The sequence below is a fragment of the Heloderma suspectum genome, chromosome 4 (assembly GCF_057233095.1).
Source record: "Heloderma suspectum isolate Gila_16-S chromosome 4, 16-S_ref, whole genome shotgun sequence".
Classification (NCBI taxonomy): Eukaryota; Metazoa; Chordata; class Lepidosauria; order Squamata; family Helodermatidae; genus Heloderma; species Heloderma suspectum.
Window position 1 is genome coordinate 297,870,847 of NC_139461.1, and position 22,339 is coordinate 297,893,185.

General features: G+C 43.3%; 1 protein-coding gene across 1 annotated transcript in view; it reads right to left on the reverse strand.

Moving 5' to 3' along the window:
* Window positions 1-22,339, reverse strand: part of SYCP2 (synaptonemal complex protein 2) — a 74,790-nt gene that overhangs the window by 8,594 nt on the left and 43,857 nt on the right. The window contains exons 29-34 of the mRNA XM_084854304.1: window positions 20,811-21,012; window positions 18,629-18,873; window positions 17,681-17,866; window positions 15,250-15,340; window positions 14,657-14,800; window positions 8,220-8,350 (exon numbers count right to left, since the gene is read on the reverse strand). Coding sequence (XP_084710430.1) covers window positions 8,220-8,350; window positions 14,657-14,800; window positions 15,250-15,340; window positions 17,681-17,866; window positions 18,629-18,873; window positions 20,811-21,012 — 999 coding nt within the window. The remainder of the gene's footprint in view (window positions 1-8,219; window positions 8,351-14,656; window positions 14,801-15,249; window positions 15,341-17,680; window positions 17,867-18,628; window positions 18,874-20,810; window positions 21,013-22,339) is intronic.

Sequence of the window (22,339 nt, forward strand, 5' to 3'; positions counted from 1 at the left end):
GATAGGCTACATAAATATATACGTAGCCTATCACGGCTAAAGACATGGATGCAAATGGTGGCGGCTATGCCATTTGCGTCCCTGCCCTGAGCCATGATAGGCTACGTAGATACTTACGTAGCCTATCACAGCTTGCCAGGGACGCAAATGGCAGCTGGTGTAGTGGCCGCCATTTGCGGCCGCAGCCCGGCAGCAGCTGGAGCCACCGGAGCCACCGGAGCCATGTAGGCTCTGTTTCGCAGGGCTTTCGTGGGGTGGTGGGGCAGGTTGCTCCATTCTGCCATGGATTCCAGGGGGCCGAATTCACTGGAATTCGGCCTCCCTGGGATCTGTGGCGGAATACTCTAACATTCCTACATAGAATAGTAGGGTTGGAAGGGGCCTACAAGACCATCGAGTCCAACCCCCTGCTCAATGCAGGAATCCAAGTCACAGCATCCCTGACAGATGGCTGTCCAGCCACGTCTCGAATGCCTCCAGTGTGGGAGAGTCCACTACCTCCCTGGGTAATTGGTTCCATTGTCGTAATGCTCTAACAGTCAGGATGTTTCTCCTGATGTTCAGCCGGAATCTGGCTTCCTGGAACCAGAGCCCATGATTCCGTGTCCTGCACTCTGGGATGATCGAGAAGAGATCCTGGCCTTCCTCTCTGTGACAACCTTTCAAGTACTTGAAGAGTGCTATCATATCTCCCCTCAGTCTTCTCTTCTCAAGGCTAAACATGCCCAGTTCTTTCAGTCTCTCTTCATAGGGTGTTGTTTCCAGTCCCCTGATCATCTTCGTTGCCCTCCTCTGAACCCTCTCCAGTTTGTCTGCATCCTTCTTAAAGTGCGGTGCCCATAACTGGACACAGTACTCCAGATGAGGCCTAACCAGTGTTGAGTAGAGGGGAACTAGTACTTCCCGGGATTTGGAAGCTATGCTTCTATTAATACAGCCCAAAAGAGCATTGGCCTTTTTTGCAGCCACATCACATTGTTGGCTCATATTCAGCTTGTGATTGACAACAATTTCAACATCCTTCTCTCTTGTAGTATTGTTGAGCCAAGTATCCCCCATCTTGTAACTGTGCATTTGGTTTCTTTTTCCTAGGTGCAGAACTTGGCATTTATCCCTATTAAATGTCATTCTGTTGTTTTCTGCCCAGCGCTCCAGTCTATCAAGATCACTTTGAATTTTGTTTGTCTTCCAAAGTATTTGCTATCCCGCCCAATTTTGTGTCATCTGCAAATTTGATCAGCATTCCCTGCACCTCCTCCTCCAAGTCATTAATAAAAATGTGGAAGAGCACTGGGCCCAGGACTGAGCCCTGTGGTACCCCGCTCGTTACCTCTCCCCAGTTTGAGAAGATCCCATTGAGAAGCACTCTTTGAGTCTGATTCTGTAGCCAACTGTGGATCCAGCGGATCGTTGTTTCACCTAGCCCACTTTGAGGTAGTTTGCTCATCAGGATATCATGGGGCACTTTGTTGAAAGCTTTGCTAAAGTCGAGGTATATGATGTCCACAGCATTCCCACAGTCCACAAGGGAGGTTACTTGATCAAAAAATGAGATCAGATTTGTCTGGCAGCATTTGTTCTTGACAAATCCATGTTGGCTTCGAGTAATCACTGCATTGTTTTCAAGGCGCTTACAGATGTAATTGCTTTATCATCTGCTCCAGAATTTTCCCAGGGATTGATGTCAGACTGACTGGTCTGTAGTTCCCAGGTTCCTTCTTTTTGCCCTTTTTGAAGAGAGGGACAACATTAGCCCACCTCCAGTCATCTGGCACTTCACCTGTCCTCCATGATTTCTCAAAGATAATAGACAGTGGTTCTGAGAGTTCTTCTGCTAGTTCCTTATTACTCTACGATGCAGTTCATCTGGCCTTGGAGATTTGAACTCATTCCAAGTAATAAGGTGTTCCTTGACCATATGCCTATCGATCTCAAGCTGCAATCATGCCCCTTCAGCCTGTACTTCGCCTTTGCCAGGGAGGTCATAGACCCTCTTTTGGGAGAAGACTTAGCCAAAGTAGGAATTGAGAACTTCTGCCTTTTCTTTGTCATCTGTTTTCATTTTGCCATCCTTATTTAACAGCTGAACCACCATTTTACTATGCGCATAGCTGAAGAAAGTCTTTTTGTTGCTTTTAGCCTCCGTCGCTAACCTCAGCTCATTCTCAGCTTTAGCCTTCCTGATGCCATCCCTGCAATTCTGTGCTACCTGCCTGTACTCTTCCTTTGTAGCTTGGCCTTCTTTCCACTTCCTATATGTGTGCTTTTTTGTTTTCAGGTCATCTCTAAGCTTTTTGTGAAGCCATATTGGCTTCTTCTGTTGTCTTTCGCCTTTTCTGCTTCTTGGATTTGTTTGTAATTGTGCCTTGAAAATTTCCTTTTTTAAAAAACTCCCACCCATCTTGGACTCCTTTTCTCGTTAGAGTCGCTTGCCATGGGACCTTACTTATCATTGTTCTGAGTTTATTAAAATCCCCACCCCCGCTCAGATTCCTGGGAGCGACAGTGACCCTGGCATGGAAAGGGAGGGACAACTTGAGCTTTTAGACGTGAGGCGCAGGCACAAGCAAGAGGTTGTGGGAGCCGAGCTGAGGTGCTCAGTCCGACTGGCTCGACGTCAACAGCTGTGCCCTGAGGCCCCACGGGAAAGGGGGAGAATTTCCCCTCCTACTCCTTAAGTTCAGAGAGTTGCTGTGCTTTTCTCCAAACAGAGACCAACTGACATCCTAACTCTTAGAAACTCCTGGTAGCCTGTTCCTTTGTATTTCCTCTGAGTCTCAGGCAATTAGCATCTGTAAGCCTTATTAGGTTGAATGGAAATAAAGCCTTGGAAAGCAGCCCTTTTGTCTGACTGTTGATTCTGGCTATTGGAAGGTTCAGAAGACAACAGGGGCATTCCTGACAGTTTGGTCTCCATTCTCCCCCCCCCCCCGCCTCTGGGACAGCGCCGTGGAGCAAATTTTGAACACTCTGACGCAGGAGAACCAGGCTCTTCATGATCAGGTCACCCAGTTGGCGACTGCTGCCTTGCATGTTGCCGCTTAACCCCCTCCGCAGTAACTACATGGAGCCGCCAAGTGTGTTGGGACGTCAAGACCTATGTTGCCCCCTACATGACCTGTCAGCGAGTGAAAGGCCCCTCGGGCAAACCCATCAGCTTACTTCACCCCCTGCCCACTCTCTCAAGCCCTTGGAAGCTGCTCTCCCTCGACTTCATCACCGACTTGCCTCGCTCACAAGGTAAGACTACCGTTCTGGTGGTAGTGGATTTATTTTCTAAGATGGCTCACTTCATCCCATGCTCCGGGCTGCCCTTGGCCAGGGAGACGGCAGAGCTCTTTTTGTCTCATGTTTTCCAGCTCCATGGATGGCTGGAGGGACTTATTTCGGATCAGGGCCCCCAATTCACAGCCCATTTCTGGAGGGAGCTGCTTGGGCTACTCAATGTGACACTAAGGCTTTCCTCTGCACACCACACCCAGACAGATGGTCAGACCGAACACACCAATGTGACTCTAGAGCAGTACTTAGGCTGTTATGTAAACTACCAACAAGACGACTGGTTTTCCCTGCTGCCTCTGGCAGAATTTGCTTATAACAATGCATGCCATGCCTCAACCCACCAAACTCCCTTCTTTGCCAATTTTGGATACCATCCCAAGGCTTTCCCCTCCTCGCTTGGTCTGGCCTCAGTACCTGCGGCCCATGAGTTTTTGGAGGAGTTGTGCTTGGGCCACCACCTTTTACAGGACTCCATCGAACAAGTGAAAGCAGCATACAAAGAAACTGCGGACCAGCGTCACCAGCCCGGCCCGCCCCTGCAGCTGGGGGACTGGGTTTGGTTGTCCACCCAATATCTCCCCTCTTGCTCTCCCACGAAGAAGCTTGCAGCCCGTCGGACAGGTCCTTTCCAGATTATGGCCCAGATTAACTCTGTCGCTTTTTGCCTGGCTCTTCCCCCCTCCATGAAAGTGCATCCTGTTTTTCATTGCTCCTTGCTTCCCACCGTGGTCTCTGGTGACCCCCATCGCTCAGTCTGCTCCCCCCGCCTCCAGGGCTGGTGGGGAGAAGGAGGAGGAGTTTGAAGTCGCTGACATCCTGGACTCGTGCCTTTCCCGCAGGCACCTACAATATTTGGTGGACTGAAAGGGGTATGGCCCAGATGAGTGCTCCTGGGAACCCGCTGAACATGAGCATGCCCCTTTGCTGCTGAGATGCTTCCACCAACAATACCCCCACAAGCCTGGGGCCCCAGGGGGGGAGCAAGAGGGGGGCCTCATGGGAGTGGGGATGTCAGGGTTGGATCTGACCTCATAGAGTCCCAAAGCAGCTCTGATTCTGAGGAGATACAATCCATGGGAGAGGAACTCTCTCAGGTTTTAGAGGCGCAGTTGGAGGGGGAGCCCCCACCGCTCAGATTCCTGGGAGTGACAGTGACCCTGGCATGGAAAGGGAGGGACAACTTGAGCTTTTAGATGCGAGGCGTAGGTGCAGGCACAAGTGAGAGGTGGCGGGTGCCGAGCCGAGGCACTCAGCCTGATTGGCTCAACGTCAACAGCTGAGCCCCAAGGCCCCACAGGAAAGGGGGAGAATTTCCCCTCCTACTCCTTAAGTTGAGAGAGTTGCTGCACTTTTCTCCAAATGGAGACCAACTGATGTCCTAACTATTAGAAACCCCTGGTAGGCTGTATTTCCTCTAAGTCTCAGGCAATTAGCATCTGTATGCCTCATTAGGTCAAATGGAAATAAATCATTGGAAAGCAACCCTTTTGTCTGACTGTTGATTCTGGCTATTGGAAGGTTCAGAAGACAACAGGGGCATTCCTGGCAAGAACCAAGAACTCAAGTATAACATGGTCACTTTCCCCCAGAGTTCCTGTAACTGCTACTTCATCCACTTAGTCATCTCTGTGGGTTAGTATCAAGTCAAGGATAGCCAATCCTCTAGTTCCTTCCTCCATTTTCTGTAGGAGCAAGTTATCTGCCACACAAGTCAGGAATTTCCTGGAGGGGCCATGTTTTGCAGAATTTGTCTCCCAACAAATATCGGGGAAATTGAAGTCCCCCATTACTACTACATCATGCTTCCTTGAAACATTGGCAATTTGCTTTTCAAAAGTTTCATCTTCGTCTTCTCCTTGATTGGGTGGCCAGTAGTAGACTCCGACCACCAGGTTCCTTTTATTCTTTGCTCCATTCATTTTGATCCAGATGCTCTTGATGGGGCTACCAAGGTCATCCTTCTGTATTTCTGTGCAGAGATATGTATTTTTCACATATACTGCAACCCCACCTCCCTTTCTGTTCCTCCTATTCTTTTTGAACAAGTTATATCCTTCAATTGCTGTATTCCAGTCATGAGAGTCATTTCTCATTTACACCTATCAAGTGTAATAGTCTTGCTTTCTTCCTACATGTTTCTGAAGACTATTGGGTGCTATTAGAGCTGTTCTCTCCATTGTGGTGCATGAGCCTTCATCCATTGTTACCCCCAACTTTACATCTCTCTTCCCCGTAAGATTCAGTTTAAAGCCCTCCTGATGAAGTTCTTCATGCTGTGGACAAACACATTCTTCCCAGCATTTGTGAGGTGCAACCCATCCCTTGCCAGCAGCCCATCTTCCAGGAAGTATAGCCCGTGGTCCCAGAATCCAAATCTCTTGTGCCAGCACCACCTTCATAGCCAGTCATTCAGCTGGAGTATTTTTCTTTCCCTTTCTATCACTCTTCTAACGACTGGAAGGATGGATAAGAAAACTATCTGGGCCCTAAAGTTCTTGAGTTTCCTTCCCAAAGCTTCAAAGTCTGACGCGATTTCTTCGTAGCTCTGCTTGGCGGTATCATTTGTTCCCACATGGATGAGAAGAAAGGGATACCCGTCAGGGGGCTTTATGAATGCAGGCAACCTTTCAGTCATGTCTCTAATCCATCCTCCCGGGAGACAACATACCTGGCAAGTCCACAAGTCTTCGCGACATACTTGGGTTTCGATCCCACGCAGCAAGGAGTCTTCCACTACTACTACTCTTCTCTTCATAGGACCTTCATGTCTTGTAAAACCATAAGTATTCATAACTGAGAGTGATAAGCAAAATTCAGAGCGTAAACAACTAGATGGTGTGAAAAAAGAGCATGCAGCCCATTGGTGGATTATCTTCATAATATACAGAACGACAGTTCCCAGAGCCTGGGGCTGGATCCCTGTGACTTCACAGTTCTGGGCCCCCAGTATGTGAGACTAACAACAGCAACCTACATGATCTATTGTGCTGTGCTAATATATTTGATCTTGCAAGCCAGACATCTTTTCTCTGGCTTATTTTTATGCAGAAACGCTGTCTAAGCATTTTGGTAATGTGAGTGACCGAAGCACCTGCTATTCAAAGTGCTTCAGTGCTGCAGGCTTATCAGACTTGAGGACATCCATAGACATTCTAGTACAGGGGTCCTCAACCTTTTTGGACCCATGCCATGGGCACATCAGGGAATTTGACACCATGCTGTGGGCACCACCACAAAATGCCTTATCAGCGGATCACTGCTTTGGCATCTACATTTTGCATCTATGGATCTTAGGCTGCATCTTATTAAGCAAAAACGTTTGTTTTGTGTCGATTGGGCGCCTCAGTGTCTCTTTAATAAGGGATTGTCTAATTTGGCTAATTACTGGTGGTGCAATACAGCTTCTTTTAAACATATGTTTTGGCAATGTCTGATTGCTTCTTTTTGGACAGAGGTTATTACACATATAACTTCTGTACTGGAACTGTCTTTAATATTCACTGATGTACACATTCTGTTAAATTATTTACCGGCTTCATGGAACTTAACAAATGGTCAGGGTAAATGGATTACACCCTTTTGACAGCTAAAAGAGTGATGTTACAACACTGGAAGGATAAACACTCACCTCCCACAATGCAATGGACTGAGGACCTTACAACACTTTCAATATTTGAACAAGTGGCATATAGACGCCACCTTCAAATGAATACTTATTTGAATATTTGGTCCGCTTTTGTTGAAACCCATGTATAATTGCTAGAAAGTTGTATGCATTTCATACAAATCCATGCATGTATATTAAAAACATTTTTAAAGAATTTAAAAAATTGGATGCCCTTTTGGGACCCATTTGTGGGTACTATTAGAAATGCCCGCGGGCGCCACATTGTAGACCCCTGTTCTAGTGCTTTGCAACCAATGAAGACTCTGGATATTTAATTATTCTTTTTAGAGCTTTCTGAAGAGCTGGTTCCAAGGTCTTCAACTGACTTAGCTAAGAGTTTCTGATTAACTTAGACCCAGGTACAGGTGTGTATGTGTGCATGTGTCAGCCAGTACTGAGCCTGATACTGACGAAGATGGTCCTCCTCCTGCCAAAGGAGCCACTGAAGACCTGGCAGCCTCCAAGGACCTGCTGCATACTCGCCCAGAAGATAAATTACTGGTTGAGTTTGAAAACATTGCAACCTGTCGCTCCATAAGAATGCTGCAGGATATAGCCAATGAGGAGCAAAGCGTCAAAGGGCAAGTCTGAGGAACTTTGCTGGAGTCTGCCAATTAGAGTGCTTTCTCCCACAGGAGAGCACAAAGCTGTGAAGCTCCGCTCATTCTGGCCAGTCTGGTAAAAGCGAAACAGTGCTTGTAGGATTTTACCAAGTGACTTTCTCCAAAACAAAGGAGACTAAGATGAGGGTTGAAGGTTGCTGCTGAATGACAAGAACTTGCAGAAAAAGAGCCTTCTATGAGCCATACCTTGCAAAGGGCTACTACAAAGAACACACTGAAGCATCAAAAATAAAAACACAAACGGACAGTGCAGAAAAACTGGTAAGATAGAACAAATGAACCAAGAGAATAGTAGAGGAAACGACGTGTTTGTTGTGATATGTTTCTCTAGCCTAGAGCAAAAGTTCCATGAGGCTACTACTGTGGCGATTGAAAGATATCTGTGTGGGAAGGCAGGAGCCATGTCCCTTGAGTGTGCACTTGGAGGGTGGGGCTCCTGCCAAAACTGTAGCACAGCTATAGAGTTTCCTGAATATAGCTCTTCATCGGCACAGATCCCTTATGCGGGCCTGCACAGAGACCACAACGAAATACAATCCATTATATGAGACTGTACATTATCTTTTTAAATTCACCAATATATTACAAAATAGACACTACATATAATACCAATAAAAGTGCATATTAAGTATATATAAACAACTCACCTGGATTTTCCTGGCAAACTCCTTATGAAGCTTCTGACAAATCATTCCTACACTTGAACAGTCAGCATCCCAGCCTTCCCCATCAAAAGCAGATGTGTCATTGATGGATAAAGTAGATATGCTTCCAGAAACTGTAAAAAAAAAAAAAAGGATGCATCATGACTCAAGATGCCATGTTGTCAGTTGTGCACTCCTCTTACTGTAGATGCACAGTCCAAGAAATATGGTGTTTATTCAAAGCAAGGACTTGAAAGAATGCCTAAGCATGCTTTACATGTGACATTTTATCTATACAAATATATATCCCCTTTATGGATCACTGCCTTGTTGTGGTGAAGGGGTTTGCATAACTCAGTGAAGCCACAAGCTATGCCATGCAGGGCCACCCAAGACGGACAGGTCATGGAGGAGAGTTCTGACAAAATGTGGTCCACTGGAGAAGGAAGTGGTAACCCACTCCAGTATTTTTGCCAAGAAAACCCCATGGAACGTATCACAAGGCTAAAAGATATGATGCCGGAAGATGAGCCCCTCAGGTCGGAAGGTGTCCAATATACTACTGGGGAAGAGCAGAGGGAATTTCCAAGTAGCACCAGAAAGAGTGAAGCGGCTGGGCCAAAGCCGAAAAGACACTCAGCTGTAGATGTGTCTGGTGGTGAAAAGAAAATCCAAAGCTGTAAAGAACAACATTGTTTAGGAACTTGGAATGTAAGATCAATGAATCAAGGTAAGCTGGAGGTGGTCAAACATGAGATGGCAAGATTGAACATCCACATCTTGGGAATCAGTGAACTAAAATGGACAGGCATGGGCAAATTTAATTCAGGGGACCATTATATCTACTACTGTGGGCAAGAATCCTTTAGAAGAAATGGAGTAGCACTCATAGTCAACAAAAGGGTGGGAAAAGCAGTACTGGGGTACAATCTCAAAAATGACGGAATGATCTCAGTATGAATCCAAGGCAAACCATTCAACATCACAGTAATTCAAGTCTATGCCCCAACCACTGAGGCCGAAGAAGATGAGGTTGATCAGTTCTATGAAGACCTACAACACCTTCTAGGACTAACACCAAAAAAAGATGTCCTTTTCATCACAGGGGATTGGAATGCTAAAGTAGGAAGACAGGAAATCACCGGGATAACAGGCAAGCATGGCCTTGGTGTACAAACTGAAGCAGGACAAAGGCTAATAGAGTTTTGTCAAGAGAACACGCTGATCATAGCAAACACTCTTTTCCTACAGCACAAGAGGTGACTCTAGACAGGGACATCACCAGATAATCAATATCGAAACCAGATTGATTATGTCCTTTGCAGCCAAAGATGGAGAAGCTCTATACAGTCAGTAAAAAAAAGACCTGGAGCTGACTGTGGCTCAGATCATGAGCTTCTTGTTGCAAAATCTCGGCTTAAATTGAAGTACGTAGGGAAAACCACTAAACCATTCAGCTATGACCTAAATCATATCCCTTATGAATATACAGTGGAGGTGAGGCATAGATTTAAGGGATTAGACCTGATAGATTCATCAATTACGCCAGTACTTTTCCAGCTGCACTGGCTGCCAGTCCATTTCCGGGCCCGATTCAAAGTGCTGGTGTTAACATTCAAAGCCCTTAATGGCTTGGGGCCAGGTTATCTGAAGGATCGCCTCCTCCCATATGTGCCTGCCGAACCTTAAGATCATCATCAGCGGCCCTTCTCCGTGAGCCTCTGCCAAAGGAAGTGAGGCGGGTGGCTACTAGGAGGAGGGCTTTTTCTGTTGTGGCACCCCGGCTCTGGAATGAGCTCCCTAGTGAGGTTCGTCTGGCACCTACATTGTATTCCTTTCGGTGCCAGGTGAAGACCGTTTTATTTTCCAAGGCATTTTAGCATTTTAGCTTTCTAAATTTTTGTCTTTGTTGTTTTAAATCTGTATTTTAAACTCCTGCACTGCTGCTAGGTTTTATTGTGGTTGTATTGTTATATTGTGGTTTTAATGTTCTATATATTTTAAATTGTTTTATTGTGTGTTGTTTGGTTTTAATTTTTGTGAACCGCCCAGAGAGCTTCGGCTATTGGGCGGTATAGAAATGAAATGAATGAATAAATAAATAAATAAATAGACAGAGTGCCTGAGGAACTATGGATGGAGGTCCGTAACATTGTTCAGGAGGCAGCAACTCAATCCAAACCAAAGAAAAAGAAATGCAAGAAAGCAAAGTGGCTGTCTGATGAGGTTTTACAAGTAGCTGAGGAAAGAAGGGAAGCGAAAAGCAAGGGAGAAAGGGGAAGATATATCCAACTGAATGCAGAGTTCCAGAGAATAGCAAGGAGAGACAAGAAGGCCTTCTTAAATGAATAATGCAAAGAAATTGAGGAAAACAATAAAATGGGAAAGACTAGAGATCTTTTCAAGAAAATCGGAGATCTCAAGGGAACGTTTTATGCAAAGACGGGCATGATAAAGGACAAAGAAGGCAGGGACCTAACAGAAGCAGATGAGATTAAGAAGAGGTGGAAAGAATACACAGAAGAACTATACAGGAAAGATCTGAATGTCCCTGATAGCCATGATAGTGCAGTCACTGAACTTGAGCCGGACATCCTCGAGAGTGAAGTCAAGTGGGCCTTAGGAAGCATTACTAACAACAAAGCTAGTGGAGATGACAGTATTCCAGCTGAGCTATTTAAAATCCTAAAGGATGATGCTGTTAAAGTGCTGCACTCAATATGCCAACAATTTTGGAACACTCAACAGTGGCCACAAGACTGGAAAAGGTCAGTTTACATTCCAGTTCCAAGGAAGGGCAATGCCAAAGAGTGTTCAAACTACTGTACAATTGCGCTCAGTTCACATGCCAGCAAGGTTATGCTCAAAATCCTACAAGCTAGGCTTCAGCAGTATGTGAACCAAGAACTACCGGAAGTACCAGCTGGGTTCCGAAGAGGCAGAGGAACTACAGATCAAATCGCCAACATTCGCTGGATCATGGAGAAAGCAAGAGAATTCCAGAAAAACGTCTATTTCTGCTTCATTGACTACGCTAAAGCCTTTCATTGTGTGGATCACAACAAACTATGGCAAATTCTGAAAGAGATGGGAGTACCAGACCAACTTACCTGTCTCCTGAGAAACCTGTACGAGGGTCAAGAAGCAACAGTAAGAACTGGACATGGAATAACCGATTGGTTCAAAATTGGGAAAGGAGTATGACAAGGCTGCATATTGTCGCCCTGCTTATTTAACTTATATGCAGAGTACATCATGAGAAACGCCGGGTTGGATGAATCACAGGTCGGAATTAAGATTGCCGGGAGAATTATCAACAACCTCCGATATGCGGACGATACCACCCTAATGGCAGAAAGTGAAGAGGATCTAAAGAGCCTCTTGTTGAGGGTGAAAGTGGAGACTGCAAAAGCTGGTTTGAAACTCAACATTAAAAAAACTAAGATCATGGCATCTGGCCCCATCACTTCCTGGCATATAGAAGGGCAAGAAATGGAAGCAGTGACAGATTTAATTTTCTTGGGCTCCAAGATCACCGCAGACAGTGACTGTGGCCATGAAATTAAAAGACGCTTGCTGCTTGGGAGGAAAGCTATGGCAAACCTAGACAGCATAGTAAGAAGCAGAGACATCACCTTGCCGACAAAGGTCCGCATAATCAAAGCTATGGTTTTCCCAGTAGTAACGTATGGCTGTGAGAGCTGGACTACAAGGAAGGCTGAGCGCCGAATTTAGGGATGGACGAAAGTGCCTTACCTGATCCCGCAGCTTGCTTCACGGTGGGGGGGAGGCACTCCGTCCCTCCCCCCAAAATTCTGGCTGGGGGGGAGGCGCCCCGTCCCTCCGGCCATGAATCTCGTCTCCTGCCGGGACGCAAAGGGCAGCGGCCATAGCCGCTGCCGTTTGCGTCCCTGCAGTCAGCTGTGATAGGCTATGTAAATCCTTATGTAGCCTATCACGGCTGACTTTTTTTGGGGGGGAAAAAGCGGGTACGTTCCTTATTTGGGCACGTGTAGTCTACGTAAACATTTACGTAGACTACGGCGAAAATAAGGGCAACGCTGTTTGCGTACCCACTTCCCCCCCCCCCCCAAAGTCAGCTGTGATAGACTACGTAAGGATTTACGTAGCCTATCACGGTGTTTTTTGAAAATCTAGCCGTGATAGGCTACGTAAATCTTTACGTAGCCTATCACGTTTGTTGTTGTTGTTGTTGTTTTACTTGGAAATGGCGGCGGCGACAGCCGGTCGGAAGACCGGCCGCCACCGCTGAACCGCTGCCGGGAGCTGCCAGCGCCAGGGACATTCGACAAAGGTTAAGTCCCATTCCGGGGCGGGTGGCGGACTGTTTCTCCACCAATTTCGGGGGGCCGAATGCGTTGGCATTCAGCGTCCCAGAGATTCGTGGAGAAATTCTCCGACATCCCTACGAAGAATTGATGCTTTCGAACTGTAGTGCTGGAGGAGACTCTGACGAGTCCCCTGGACTGCAAGGAGGTCAAATCAGTCAATCCTAAAGGAAATCAACCCTGACTGCTCATTGGAAGGACAGATACTGAAGCTGAAACTCAAATATTTTGGCCACCTAATGCAAAGAGAAAACTCCCTGGAAAAGACCCTGATGCTGAGAAAGATTGAAGGCAAAAGGAGAAGGGGATGGCAGAGCATGAGATGGCTAGATAGCATCACCGATGCAATGAATATGAACTTGAGCACACTCCAGGAGAGAACAGAGGACAGGAAGGCCTAGCGTGCTATTGTCCATGGCGTCACGAAGAGTCGGACACGACTTAACGACTGAACAACATATATATTATATGAACTGTGAAGATCACAGATGCCTATTTTTATTTCTTACAGTACTATTCAAAACTCAAGGTGGCCTACATACAATTCTGAGCCCATCTTCCATCCAGGCACAGCCCAGACCCAGAAACATTTATCTTCAGCTATGTAGCTGTAACATGTGCCTCCAGATCAAGCCTTGAGCCAATTTTGTTACATGTATACACATTGGAAACATACTGCCAATCATGAATTCTCGACATGTGGGATGCTTCTAGAAGAGGCTTTTATTGTGCAATTGCTCTTCCTCATTCATGGAATGGGTGGGGGAGGGATGTTTCCAGATGATGTCTTCTTCCATTTGGAACCTTCCTGTGTTTTCCCACCACATCCTCCATCTTCTTTCTTTCACAAAAGTATGTTAAGGAGAAAAAGATGGAAGAGGTGGAGAATTTTGGTTGCTAGCGCTAGAAGCTGCCTGAAAGCACCCATGTACACATGGTGAAATAAATGGGTATGTTATCTTCACAAACTGAGTTATTATGTGAGCTTCCTCTTACATTGGTCTAGGGAAACTCTCATGTATAAAACAGCCCTTAGAGCCAATTGATAAGTTCAAAAAAGGAAAGAAAGAACCATAATACTGCTATGTTCTTCAAGAAAAGACTTCTACTGCTATTATACCTTGCATATATTTTGAGAAGGGAAACACTTAAATGACTATAAAAAATAAGAAAATCTGCTGAGCATTGTTTTTATTTAAACAAAGACATAAGAAAATAGATCAAAAGTTGATATTTTCCCTGCAAAAGGAACACTTTTGCAGGGGAATTCAAAAGACTAACTTGCATTTGGAGAAGTTATTTTGTCTTTCACCATAAGATGGCATTGTGTATCAGAAATACTTGGCGTTCACTTGAACCTGTGCTGGCTGGTAAAAATAATAACTCGTATAAAACTCATTGTATTAAATAAGATTATGAACAGTAAAACATCTTGCCAATGAAGGTTCTCCCTTTAATTCTAAACACTGTTTAGAATTGGAAGAAGGTGGGAGAAATAGATGGACTTTTACAAGAATTCTTTGGGCTCTTGCAGCAAACCTCTCAGATTTTAGTTGATAACCAGAGCTGTGATTGTACTCTGTGTATCAAATATGATTTAAAACCAATAATATTATGCAAAAAATCCTACGTTATAAGGGGCATTTGAAAATGTGTATCAAGAATACATGCACTGCGACAGTAATGATAAAGACAAGATACAGTTGCCAACATCTATACAGATTCTGCCTGCTTTACGAGGAGTTAATCCTCAAATAATAATAAAATAAACTTTTATTTTAGGGGGTTTTCACATTTTTCTTTGAACTGAAGATTCCTATACTATATCATAAAAATGCAAAGTCTCTTCTGTTTCGAAGATGGTTTGCCATATAGCTCAGGGAGTTAGCGTTTGAAAAAACAAGATCAAGCCTCCTTGAGGTCACAGAACTAGTTAGGCAGTTCATTAGGTGTTATTACATGTAAATGTCTTTAATACTGAAGACGAGATGATTGAGGTGGGTAGACTGAGGTATGTGTGCGTGTCTGCAGGCACATCCTGCAACATTTTCAACTTCCACATTTTTGACAGCAACATTAGCTCTAGCTGACCTTTATTAGTGCTATCATCTGCTTTAAATAACTTTCTAGGGAGCAGCTTTGTTTTTCTTTCCTCTCTTCTGATTTTTTCTTCATCAGAATCACTTTCTATATTTTCCTGGTACAATCGCTTGAAATTAGAATGTACTGTAGGTCCTTTAATAAGACAACATTTAAATTAATGTTGTAAACCATAGCAATAAGGCACAATATTATATACTTATGCACATTAAGGAAAGGACATGTAAGGGTATGCAAATCACAGCCAGAGAAGTACCACAGTATTTATTTGTGCAGTTTCCTGGTTCTGAAAAGGTCCACTGAATATATGGCTTGCCTAGGCTACCACAGTGTAGCAATAAAAAAAATGGGGGGGGGGGGACAGAGAGTGATATTTTGACAAGGAAGAGTCACCAGAGGTACTGTAATGATTTGCAATCATGGATTTAGAAAGCTAGAGGCCAAACTTCCAAATAACATAAAACAAACTGTTTCCTCAGGCCATGTAAGGTAGAAGACAGAAAATTTAAGAGAGATTTTTCGTTGCCTATATAGTTAACTACAGATCTGTGGGTATCATTTTTCAGAAAGTGATGTCTGCATACCAGATTCATGAATGTGAGCAAGAGGTTCTTCTTGACATAATTCTTCTCTGCTTCCACTAGGTGTGGATAATGGAGATGGAGTTACAGAAGCCTAAAATAATTACATAATATTAACCAACCTAAACATTTGTAAATAAATCAGTTAGTAAGATTATCTTATGGTAATCTAACATATAAACTTTTCTTTAAGAACATGGAAACATGCCAAAAATGCAACGTCTTTAATAATTTAATATTAATTTTCTGCAATTATATGAATTATTATGGGGTGTGGTTTTTTTTGAGAAACACAGGACACAATCCAGCTAGAGGTATGAACTGTGAATTCCTATCAACGTTACCAGAAAATTAAACATGTGCTTAAATCTCTCTCATTGAAACCAATGGGACTAAAAGTGCTTAATGCTGGCTTCTGACTTGTTGTCTCTGAGACTAGTGGTGTATTTGTTTGGTGGACAAGCTGTGCTGAGGTTTTTCAGGGGCTCAGCTCAAGCGCAACCACCTGCGCATACCCATGTTCTTAGCTATTTTCCCTGCCTTGTCTCCGTCCCCCAGTTTCCTTGTCTCTCTCGATGTTATTTTCCTCAGATCAGGGTTCAAGTAGATGCCTCATTTTTTATGCTCTCTGTTCTAAATTCTATTTTTGCAACCAACCATGAGCCCATAGACTAGAAGACAGCCTGTGTCCTCCATGAGTTTCCAAATATGCATCACCACCCAGGAAGTGAGGTCCTTTGTGTTCCCTCTGCTCTGAAACATGGTAAATGTAGCCGCTTTAACTGTATTTCTTCCTCTTTCTCCTGAGATTTCTTTGGGTCTATCCATTCTGTCCCTCAGGTGGCCCTCCCTGTGCCATCAACACTCAGGTTCCCCTGCATATAGCTTCCTAAGCCCTGCCTCACTATTTCTCTACACCCTCCCTGTTCCTTATTTAGCAAATAATAATTCCCCGTCAAAACAGCCATGGGGGTCACATGTGGCCTATGTGTTCCCCACCTCTGTGCTAAGGATTGATATACTAACTAAGCATTCTTCTCTTCTGTAAAATACCTTGTGGTAAAGTAACACTGATCAAACTTGATCATTCTTCTTGAGTTAAATTCCCCATCTGAAGAAGCCATTTCCCCCATTTGCTGGAGTATACTACATGATCTCTACAGGGGTAGGTAACCTTTTTGGGCCATGGGCACAGCTGACAATTTGAGAAACTGTCCTGGGCACCACCACAAAATGGTTGCCATGAGAGGCATGGCAAATGACATGTAACCTTCACAAAAGACTGGTGACGAGGCCGAGATAGGGTCTGAGCCCCAACACACTAAACTCTTTTAAACCCACAGCTTTCAGCACCAACAGAAACCTATTTCACAGCAATCCCAGCTGCCAGTAAAAAAAGTTTGGTTTTTTAAAGTGGGAGGGGTAGGGTACCATAGTGGCCACCAAGGAAGGTATCAGGGGGCACATTAGTGCCCATGGGCACCATGTGCCAACCCCTGATCTACTATGTGCATACCACACCTCTGGGAAATATCCTTATATTTCGATGTCTGTCAGACACATGTATACATGTGAGTTCACATACATGTGTGAATGGTAACACATGGTAACACCTGTTTTGAGTTCCCAACACCACGTACAGGCACTGGAAACTGTCCAACTGCTACATGGGATATCTGACAAGGGGATAGAATCTTTATGGGGTATAGCAACCCAATCAAGCTGAGATTGGTGCTGCATGCCATACAATGGAAGACACATCTGAGAGAGGGTTACATTTTCCCCTTTGTCCAACTCAAGTAAGTGTGTCTAGGATTTCAGCCTAAATTGGCTTAGGAAAATTTGGTGTGTAGTAAAATGTTTGCTATAGTGCACTTACAAGTTTCTAAGGTAAATAACAAACTATTTGGGTTTTTTTTGTAAAAAAAGGAATACTTTGTAGTATTAGTCAGGTGGATACATTCCTTTGATAGCGGCTGCCATTTGCGTCCCTGCATTAGCCATGATATGCTACGTATATATTTACGTAGCCTATCATGAAAAGAGCAGAGATGCAAATGGCATAGCGGATGCTATTTGCGTCCCTGCTCTTTGCCGTGATAGGCTACGTAAATACTTATGTAGCCTATCACGGCTAAAGTAGGGAGGGAAATGGTGGCCGCAGACCATGGGCAGCCATTCGCGGCCGCAGACCAGGGTCAGCGGATGGACCGGACGGCTGACACAAGGTAAGATCCGTCCTGGGGAAGTTTCATGGGGTGGCAGGGGGGATTGCTCCGTTCCGCCACGGACTCCCAGAGTCCGTGGCGGAATTCTCTAACATCCCTAGGAAACACTGAAGAAAAAGAAGAATTTTTTCTTCGACGTCTAATAACTGCAAACCAAAACAGTGCTTTTTTTCCAATATGCTAAAATTGCCTTGGATATCACATACCTCTTTTCCATTTTTCATGAGGTTTTCAGAAAAATCGTTCAGTTCTATATCAGTTGATTTCTTTAAAGGGTAAATTTTTATGCTCACTGCTTCATCAGCATCATATATTTTCGCATACAGTTTAGCAACCTCTGCATCATGGTCACTAGTTATTTTTGTTGTTGTAGTGAAAGGACTAAGATTGGGCTACAAAAAAAAAGTTATTGGCAAGGACTGTAAGGGTAAATACACATGTATATGTTGCCAATTTGAACAACTATATAATAGATCTCTAAGGGCGCAATCCTATGCATGTTTAGACAGAAAAATGTCCTACAACTCCCAGCAACCATGCTGGCTGGGGAATGCTGGGAGTTTTAGGACTTTTTTCCTGTCTAAACATGCATAGGATTGTGCCCTAAGTCACAATTAACTCAGTGAATGTCAGAATAGACATGTATAGGATTGCTCTGCATGGCCACAACCCTAAACTCAGTTACTACTAGGGAGTAAGCCTTACTGAACTCAACTGTGCTGTAAGTGCACATGGAAAATCAAATTACAGTGCAATTAGGCTTAGTCCCAGGTAAGTGTGTACAGGATTGCAGCCTTCATAATAGAAAAATAGGAAAACACATAGACAAAACTTCACCATGCTAAATCTGTATGAGCAGTTCAGGCAGAAAGGAGATTAGAGGCTTTTCTACACTGCATGCTATCTCATTTAATCTTTAACAAATGTAAAAGGGCACAGCTGTAGTCACCTCCTTTGTCAAATTAATGGGGCTGTAATCCTATGCAAACTTCGATGGAAATTAGCAGCACTGAAATCAATGTGAGTTACTTCCAAGCAAGCATGCATAGGTTTGGGCTGCACAACTCAAAAGAATGGGATTTTTAATCTAATGTCCAAAAATTAAAGTAATGCTGGTGAAAATAATTATTTTAAACTATACTGTAAATGTTTACCAAAGAAAGAGGACTTAAAACAGGTGACATGTCTTCAGTTTCAAACATCAGCATTTTGCCCTTTTCAGAAAGCTGCTTTAACTGTGCATTCTCTGTATTCATTTTCATTAAAACAGGTAAGTTTTTAATGTTGCCTAAGGATTCCTCCTTTTCAGGTGTTAATTCTTGAAGATCGCATGATAAAGATGATCTTCTCAATGACATATGTTCTTCAGTAGATTCTTCCTCTGTACGTTTCTCATAACCTAAACAAATAATAGTGACATAATTCAACATACTGGCTGCATTCAGATGTAACACTAAACCATGGTTTAGCGATACAAGATCAAGCCTAATGCACTGCAGCAGAACTGCTTCTGTTCTAGATTAACTGCAATTTACTGTGTCATCCAAACCTAAACTGTGGTAAATCTTAACTATGGTTTGTTGAAACAAGACAGCTGTTAAAACAGGGTTGGATTAGGCAGGGGATTGGACTACCCTTCCAACTCTGTGATTCAGATGTTCTGACAAGCTACAGTTAATCTCAAACAGCAATAAGAGATTCTGAACTCCTCATGGCAGAACCAGAGAAAGGGGGAGCACACAGGATCTCACAGGCTCATTCTTATACTGTTTGATTTAGCACCACATATGAATAAGGCCACTGTAAATTTGAAAATAATATTGCATATATTGTAAATGTTACCTGTATATTAATTTCACATGTTATATACTACAAACTCCTGAGTATAGATGCATTTCCAGAAATTTTGAAGCCATGGAAAAAAACCCTGTTTTTTCCAGGGGAAAAATGGAAACGTTGGGAAAATTTGAAAAATAAGCAATACTTTTTTTTTTTTAATCAATCTTTACAGATCTGAAGTCATTTTGTTGCTTTAGGACAGCCTTACCCAACCTGGTGCTTTCCAGATATTTTGGACTTCAGCGCCTATCAGCCTCAGGCAGGATGGCCACTGGTCAGGAATGCTGGACATTGTAGTCCAAAACATCTGTAGGTCACCAGGATGAGGAAGACCATTTTAGGAACATAAAGCAGCCTTTATGTTCCTAAAGTTACGTTATGTATAACTTGGTTTGCTCATAAAATTATTGTTATATTTGAAAACTTTAAAAAGTGAACTCAGTAATTTTTTTAATATTGTCTGAATAAACCATGCTTTAAAAACCTAATATACCAAACATGATTAATTTTATGAGCAAACCAAGTTATACATAACATATTTTAGGTTCTTTGCTTATGTCTGACCAGAGACCAGTAAGTTATGTCTGACTTACTTCAGCAAGTAAGTCCCTGAAACATCTGAAACAGCCTAGAAGCTAGAAGAAGCAGAAAGAATTGGGGACAGAAGAAGACAAGTCCAGAAACACAGGACTCTGTAGAACAAAACCCAAACTGTCAAGAATGTTCATTTTCTTCCATATTATAATACGGTGACTCTATTCATATGTTGGGAAAATTAGCATGACTTAGACCATTCTAAAATGTACAGTATATCAGTAAAAGATACATTGGATCAATAATTTTAATAAGGAATGGAAGAAATTACTATGCTGAAAATCTTACAGAGGATTAAAAACCATTCCCCCCCCCCCCATGGCGTCATTATTTCCAGACATTTTACATCTCTAGTCTTTCTGTGAAAATGAAAGTCTTCTCATTACCTTGGTTTTAGAAATCATTTGTGGGGGAGTAAAGGCCTGGTAACAGTATCTAAACAGCTTGTCTTAAATTCTAAAAGGAAGTATTTCATAATCCAAAGCTGTTCAATTTTTCAGGAAAAAACCTAAACAGTCCTTGGGGAAAAAAACTGTTTTTTCCTGAATTTTCCAGGGCCTTCACATCTCTACTCCATGTATGTGTGTATGGCCAGCATTACAGGTGGCCCTCAGTGCCAAAAATGTTGTGTGCACTCCTGACTAGTTCACTGATGGGGTGCCTCAGGTATTGGATCTGGTTAATGGCACACAGACTCAGCAGAGAGGTAGTGCTGGAGTTGTATAGCAGCAAAAGCATTGGAGCTTGCTGAGCTGCACAGTTAAGATTTAATTCTAGTTATCCAAAAACTGCTTAATGCAAGTTATAAATATGGAGTTTGAAGTACATACATTTCACTTAATTTTTTGCTCTACTCAACTTTACATACAATAACAACACCACAAGTAAAAATATAAAACTTACATCTCATTATCTCAAAAGAAGCTGGACTCTCAGATGAAGGCAGCGGTGACAGTTCCATTTGGATTTTTGGCACCACATTTTGTGATTTAGTGGAACCTTTTTGCTGATTTACCAATTTTCCTTTAGTTGTCTCACTGGAAACAATACGCTGTTGTACCTTCAGCTGATTAACAGCTTTGTTTTTTATACTTTTATGTTCTGGCTAGAGATACAAAAACCTGTCATGCACATTTCACTAGATCCTAAGTGCTGGGCACTTTATATTGGAAACAAAATAAATATTTAAAATATTAATTCAAAATTTTGTTTTACTGTTAGGCAAATTGGCTACAGTGTGACTGTCATGTCTATTGCGTTAAGTGTACAGTATGCTTATACTAATATTCCTCCTGTAGCATTTTAGTTTATCCCTCACACATTTCTTTCCCTTATACCCTTCCCTCCTCTTGGAATTACAAAACACATTGAGTTTTTATTTGTCCCCAAAAATAACACTCAGCTTGTGCAATTGCATCCATATATCTATTTACACTCAATACATTTTTATTTAGAGTACTGTGAAAAAGAGTGGGGGGTCTTAGTTCCTGCTAAAAAAAACTAGCATACAAAATCAGTAAGATGTCTATCATGAATTGGGGCACAGTTGGAGTATTATAAATTCAGAATTTAAATGCAAAGTCAGAATGTTCCAAGAATCAAGGAGATGGGATGGAAAAATGACTAGGAAGAGGGACTTCATACAAGATCGTGGAAGATGTGTACCTCATCAATGTGGTATTAACTTTTATGAACAAACCTGGTAGTACTAAACCAGGAACTATGAGTGACAGATCGTGGCATGGGTAGCAGACACCACCTCGTTGCATAATTATCAATAACAGATTATGCAAACTTCCACTCGAGGTACACACGTTTATTTTCTTCTGCTGCTTTTAACTTACAGAGTAATTCTATGAAGGTGGTGGTGAGAAAATCCATGGTGGTTGCTGGCTTGCTTTGGCCAGGATGGGAAGTGGGGTGGGTGGCCTTTTTCCCTTCTAACCTTTCCTCTTCTCGCATGTACTCCAAAGAGAAGGGATTTACTACAGCAGCTCCAGGTCTGGTATTACCCTGGCCTGTTTTGGGGGAATGAGGGGTTTAGGATCCTGCAGATCCTTGGCCTCCCCTGGCATGCCCCTGGAAAGCCCTTTTACTAGCCCCAGAAGCGCACTGGTAGTGGTACATCAACAGTGCCACACTCAGGAGGCATCAGGTGGTGGACCTCCCTCTCTGCCAGCGAAGTGGGAACACGGAGGGCCACAGCATCCTATGGCCTCTCAGCCACCCTCCCAGGAAACATAGGATTGCTCCCTAAGTTAGGAACAGAGAGTTCTTCTCAGTATTTTGTACAGATTGTTCAAATTTACTACACTGAATTTAGATCCAGAGTTTATACTGGGAAACTGTGTTAAATGATACTACACCTGGGCTGATTAAAATCAGCTCCGCTAAGGGTGTTGCAACATATTTGTAATTATTCCTATGGCAAG